Raw genomic sequence first — 6,568 nt, 5'->3', positions numbered from 1 at the left:
TTTCTATCGAGGGCAAAATGGGGACTACACATACACCTTTGTGAGCATTGTTGATAGCCCTTTGCATCTGAGTAAGTACTCTAAAGAATGAGTTGGGTTTTACCAACATACATGTATAAAAGTTTTATGGCTCAATAATTATAGTTCCTAAATTATCTTTCTATGTGATCCTAGTCCAGATACGATTGTTGGTACTTCGTTGTATGTTCGTAGCCGCGGTAGACGCGACGGACATGGTGGATGTGGAGTGAATGGCCGTCGTAGGCTTTTCCCTACTATACATGGCCGCAGACTTTTCCCTTAGGGATGTTTGTGTGTCTATTGTAGATTTTGTATGTTCTATTATGACTTTATTTGCGGCTGTGTATTTGGATATATCAATCAGTACTTTGATGTAGCTATTGCATGTTCAAACATGTGACTACACTTTTGGATGTGATATTTTAAAGTACTCTATCATAGAGAAATTTTTTTGGACGTGGCGGATGTGGAGTACATGGCCGGCGTAGGCTTTTCCCTATAGTACATGGCCGCAGACTTTTCCCTTTAGGGATGTTTGTGTGTCTATTGTAGATTTTGTATGTTCAGTTATGACTTTGTTTTGCAGATGTGTATTTGCAAAGAGTTTCACACGAAAGTGTTAGAAGCTGAAATCATTACTGGTACCAATGTTGGTGATAGAACGTTTACTCTAAGGATAACATTCATTCCGACCAACCTTAAACTTCCATTCGACATGAGGAGACGGCAATTTCCTATCCGATTGGCATTTGGCATGACAATCAATAAGTCACAGGGCCAAACATTGTCTGTTTTGGGGCTATACTTGGCAACTCTGGTATTCAGTCATGACCAACTATATGTGGCATTTTCACGTATCCGAGCATCAAACGCTATTAGGTTTTCATTTTGCAGAGTGCATCTGATGCCAGGGGCGAGGAGATGGATAACACTTCTACCACAAATGTTGTGTACAAGTTTTGCAGTTGGCAACAGCAAGAGGCTAGGAGTATGACATTGCTCTTTCAAGCCCTCCTTAGATTTTCTTGGGTGGCAAATCTTCCTTTCGGTAATCTTTGTATAGCTTTTTTTAAGTTCTTTCAATATTCCAACTCTCATAGGTCTTCGGGAATGTTGGCTATTTATACAAATATGAAGTGAGACGTAATATTTCATGACTGTCTCCTTGATAATGTTTGGATTTCATTTTTCATTTGAGTCATGGGTTTGCAATACACTATAGGCTATTTTCTCTTCAAAGCCTATTTTTTTTTCCAGTATATGTAGATTGACACGTGCATTCTTTTTTGCAATGCGATAGGATGTCTAGGTAGTTCACGTTTGTTACCGAAACAGGAGCACAGGTGCAAGGTACATAGTTGCTTGACAACCACATTTTATGTTGACATGTGTAGTATAGTCACTCACTTTTAGAAAATTATAGATCCTGTGGGCTGGGGATCTCTAGAGAGCACACAACTGTTGTTGGATTTGCTTGAGCTGGAGAGCTACCTTGGGTAAGAACCGTGTACATTGTTTGTTGCTTTATTTTTGTTAAAACAAAAAGTTTTTTTGGATTATATGTGAGTGGGAAAACATGCTATTGTTTGTCTTTTAGGACTGTTCCTGATTCAAGGTTTTTAATGAATCTCCACGTCCACAATCCTTTGGATGGACGAGTCCATTTGGGATATTACGCTGTCCTAGCTTGCCGGTTTCATAGGGATGATGGACCACAGACCATCACTATTCGCTGGCTGGGATACTATGAATGTGTGCGCACACGAATTTTCTATCGAGGGCAAAATGGGGACTACACATACACCTTTATGAGCGTTGTTGACAGCCCTTTGCGTCTGAGTAAGTACTCTAAAGAATGAGTTGGGTTTTACCAACATACATATATAAAAGTTTTATGGCTCAATAATTATAGTTCCTAAATTATCTTTCTATGTGATGCTGGTCTAGATACGATTGTTGGTACTCCATTGTATGTTCGTAGCCGCGGTAGATGCGGCGGATGTGGTGGACGTGGAGTGAATGGCCGTTGCAGGCTTTTCCCTACAGTACATGGCCGTAGACTTTTCCCTTAGGGATGTTTGTGTGTCTATTGTAGATTTTGTATGTTCAGTTATGACTTTATATGCAGTTGTGTATTTGGATATATCAATCAGTTCTTTTGATGTAGCTATTGCATGTTCAGACATTTGACTGCAATTTTGGATGTGATATTTTGAAGTACTCTGTCATAAAGAAATTTTTTTGGACATGGCGGATGTGGAGTACATGGCCGGCACAGGCTTTTCCCTATAGTACATGGCCGCAGACTTTTCCCTTTAGGGATGTTTATGTGTCTATTGTAGATATTATACGTTCAATTATGACTTTGTTTGCAGATGTGTATTTGGAAAGAGTTTCTCACGAAAGTGTTAGATGCTGAAATCATTACTGGTACCAATGCTTGTGATAAAACGTTTATTCGAATTTTCTATCGAGGGCAAAATGGGGACTACACGTACACCTTTGTGAGCGTTGTTGTCAACCCTTTGCATCTGAGTAAGTACTCTAAAGAATGAGTTTGGTTTTACCAACATACATGTATAAAAGTTTTATGGCTCAATAATTATAGTTCCTAAATTATCTTTCTATGTGATGCTGGTCCAGATACGATTGTTGATACTCCGTTGTATGTTTGTAGCCGCAATGGATGCGGCGGACGTGGTGGACATGGAGTGAATGGCCGTCGCAAGCTTTTCCCTGCAGTACATGGCTGCAGACTTTTCCCTTTGGGATGTTTGTGGGTCTATTGTAGATTTTGTATGTTCAGTTATGACTTTATTTACGGCTGTGTATTTGGATATATCAATCAGTTCTTTGATGTAGCTATTGCATGTTCAGACATGTGACTGCACTTTTGGATGTGATATTTTGAAGTACTCTGTCATAGAGAATTTTTTTTGGACGTGGCAGATGTGGAGTACATGGTTGGCGCAGGCTTTTTCCTATAGTACATGGCCGCAGACTTTTCCCTTTAGGGATGTTTGTGTGTCTATTGCATTTTGTATGTATTTGGACATATCGATGAGTTCTCTGGCTTCACTTTCAGATAAGTACTATGTCATAGAGATTTTTTTTTGTTAGAGTATGTTGCTTGCATTTAAATGTTTCTTTTGTTATATTGTTGGTTTCAGACATTTTAGCATCTTGAGACCCGGCGGAGCGGGTCGCTAGCCCGTCGTAGACGAGTCAAGTTACTTGTGAGTTTTAAGGAGATGCAAATTCCCATCTTAGTTCTTCAGGCTATTCTTTGAACATATTTAGGTTAGGAGAGACCACATCCACACAACATGCATGCATCTCAACACATATACTCATGTGCATATCTGTGTCTTATCTTGTAGAAAGAGATATTAGTTATGGCCATGGAAAGCACATGGGCCCTTTGATTGAAGCTAATCAATGTACACCATCCGAGGCTTGTCGAATCAAGATTTAAGCTACCCAATGTACACTATTAGATTGTGATAAGGAACGATCTGTACCGACGCTTGTTAAAATCAGGATTCAATGTACACTATTTTGATTGAAATCAGTTACGGTTAAATCTGCCGACGCTTGTTGTATGTCTCTAAGCCTCCCCTCTCTCTCGATCTCTCCTCTCATCTATTGTCTGTTTCTCCCTAATAGGCTATGGATCCAGTCCTCACCATTCTCATGGCTTTTGCCCGTGGCAAGCCACGAGTGTTCTCAGTACTGTCAGGAGACAAGAAAGCAAAATATAAATGGAGTGCGATTCACAGGAGCGCAAAAATTGTCAGGAAAAAAATGCAGCGAGGGGCGACTCGGAGAGGAGGTTGTCGAGGGCAACGTCGACAGCATCGGGGGTGGCGATACGGCGGGAGGGGTTACCGGGGAGGGAGTAGACGAGGCGAGGGAGGAGGCGGACGACAGCGTCTTGGAGAGGGCGGAGGCGAGCGGGGTCAGAAGCGATGCGAGAGAGCTCGGCGATGACATCGACGCGGCCTTGAGCGACGAGGGAGGCATCGAAGAAGATAGAGTAGAGGCTACCATTTGGAGGCAAATGCCAAACATATTGCGAGTAAGCAGAGGAATTCCAGAAGAGAACGGGGATGCAACCGGCGAGCATGCTGTCGAAAACTCCTTTGCGTGTAGGACTATCACCAGGTGGTTCGAGACAGAAGATGGAGGTCCTTAGGAGCTTGATCACTTCCTCTGGTTTGCTCACACAATCCGGCAATTCGTAGTCGTTGCTTCCCCTTCTGCAGCTCACCCTCCTGCACGATGATCCCTTCGCTGCATCGCATTGCCTCGCTAGCTCGCTCCTTAGCTCCGCTGACCTTTTCGGTGACCCTACAAACGTGCACAGCCACTTCCTCTCTGGTTCCCCCGCCCTCAGCTTCTCCTGCACGTCCAAGCAATTCCAGATTGTCGTTTATTAGTTCGTCTTGCTTCGACGCCCACGACTTCTGTGAATATACATATATATATTCCAATATTGCAATCGCACCCAACTTCAAGGCCAATTCCTCTAAATTAATATAACTAATATGCTAGAATCAGAATTCTCGTAGAAAAACAATGCGGCTCCTAAACAAAGTAGTTTCGTCTCAACGTTTCCGCGAACCATGGCGGATGAACCGCAGGAAAGGCCGCGACTGACGCCTTTGGCATCACTGAGCTCTTACGACAACCATGAATTATGTGCATCTAAAGAACCAAAATTACGAAGAAGACGAGTTTTGGCTCCTACCATCTCGGGAACGGTGCTTCTCATCAGCTACACGGAAAACTAACTTCATACGAATAGCGAAATTGCATTTAACTATCTACGCACCATTTACCCAAAACAAAAGGAGAGCAATGCCTCACATAACATTAACAATAAACCGAATAATATTGAGACTTGCCTGCCACAGCTTCATATCTTCGTCAGAGGATGGATGGAACGATGTTGGGTATGGAATTGCAATCTCATCTCGACTCCATATTTTCCTCTCGATTAATAGCTTGGTAACATTTGCGAATTCCGGTTGTGATAGCAGAGAACTACCCCAGCCGTGTTCAGCTTCAGCCGGCCTGTGGAAATCCCAAGTGATCCTTCCTAACACCATGAAGTGACGCTGTTCTCTGTATTTGGACCAAACCGGGTTACCACTGAGCCATCCGATTAGTCTCTGGCTAAGGCGGTCGCGTTTATGCAAATGAGGAGTGAAAAGAGTAAATGCTGTGTCAAGTGCGCCGTAGTAAGGTATGTAGAAAGCGCTTGCAACGGAAGGATCGTTGGTGAGACAAGAATACTCCTTCATTCTCTCATGGAAAATCAACTCCAGAGAAAACTGTTCTGTGCGATACCATGCGTTCGCTGGCTCAAGCACCACTTCATCGTTGGTATTGTTCTCCGAACGAGGTACTAGGGGACCAAGACCAGAATTATCAAGCTTGCCACACATAATCACCCAATTATGTGTATTCCTGCCACACCGATCAACTAAATCCTCATTGAACTCTGATGGTAATGGGTAGATGTATACAAATTTCCCCCGACATCTTTGGTTGCTCGATTCGATCGAATGATTGGAAACTTCTACCGTGAGTTTTGATGGTTCCTGCGCGCGGCGCAGAAACCCGTGGTAGATGTCTTCATTTCGCACGCCTTCCTGCAGGTTGCCATATTTGCAAAACCCTGCAACACTCAGAATAAGGAGCAGAGGGATTAATACTAGGAACGACGCCCACCTCCTCGGGCTAATCTGGTGTTCCACAGCAGAGAAACACAAACTCTCCCATAATTTGAGCTGCGGCATCAGATCAGGCTTCAAAGCTCTATGAGAAGTACAAATGGCAGTAACACTGCTCTACACGGCGTTCTAACTCAGATTGCATCCCTCGCTCATATAAGAATCATGTGTCGGCACAATTGAGACGGGCAAAGTTTGGCTACACTGGAAACCGTGGAAACAAACAAATGGCGTGAATGAAGCTACGAGTCGGTGGCGGGTCGGACAGGGAGGGGATCCGACTCGCAGTGGGAAGCAGAACCAACCGCGTGGAAGAAAGCAACAGAGAAGGCTGTGGAAAGCATAGGAAAAGGCCACGTGAAAGGGCATCAAACGGTTCCTTTCGAGTGCCGACGAGCAGCTTTGTATAATGGCCAAACGGTGGAAGAATAACGCTTGCGGGAGGAAGACGTAAAAACCAGCTAGTGGGAGAGGGAAGATGCAGGGAAAGATGTATGCAAAAGAGAGTATCAACATGGATTGATGGCTTCAACTGACGACTATTCTTTGGGAAGAAGCCAAAGATGAAGAAAATTTATACACGGCAAACTGATGTTTACTACAAGCTGTCGTGCACCATTTGTTATAGCTCCAGAATACCACGCTGTCTTGCACCATTTGTTATAGCTCCATTCACCAGCTTGACTGCCTCTCGCATAACACAGTGTATTAGTTTATTGGAGTCAAACTCTTCACAGACACCTCTTTTGTCTTCCCCACCGTCACGCCTACCATGCTCATCCCTAGCTTGCCCACTCCCAACATATTGC

The 6,568-nt window shown here is 43.6% G+C and overlaps 1 protein-coding gene across 1 annotated transcript; it reads right to left on the bottom strand.

Moving 5' to 3' along the window:
• Nucleotides 1-3,476: 3,476 nt before the first annotated feature.
• On the bottom strand, nucleotides 3,477-6,233 carry LOC147896218 (putative xyloglucan galactosyltransferase GT11). The gene is made up of 2 exons (XM_087382116.1): nucleotides 4,929-6,233; nucleotides 3,477-4,423 (listed from the first exon to the last, which is right to left on the bottom strand). The coding sequence occupies exons 1-2, from the start codon at nucleotides 5,823-5,825 to the stop codon at nucleotides 3,815-3,817; spliced, it is 1,506 nt and encodes a 501-aa protein (XP_087238242.1). The 5' UTR covers nucleotides 5,826-6,233; the 3' UTR covers nucleotides 3,477-3,814.
• Nucleotides 6,234-6,568: the final 335 nt, after the last annotated feature.

This window comes from Dipteris shenzhenensis, chromosome 12, assembly GCF_047967505.1.
Source record: "Dipteris shenzhenensis isolate YYH24624 ecotype China chromosome 12, Dip_SZ_1.0, whole genome shotgun sequence".
NCBI lineage: Eukaryota > Viridiplantae > Streptophyta > Polypodiopsida > Gleicheniales > Dipteridaceae > Dipteris > Dipteris shenzhenensis.
Note: the sequence above shows the minus strand (reverse complement) of the source record. Positions and strands in the feature narration are given on the sequence as shown.

Excerpts from the sequence above, each read along its gene's own strand:
- LOC147896218 (XM_087382116.1), bottom strand. The coding sequence starts at position 5,825 with ATGCCGCAGCTCAAATTATGGGAGAGTTTGTGTTTCTCTGCTGTGGAA. Across the intron at positions 4,424-4,928 it reads AAGATATGAAGCTGTGGCAG|GAGAAGCTGAGGGCGGGGGA; the intron begins GCAAGTCTCAAT and ends TTGGACGTGCAG.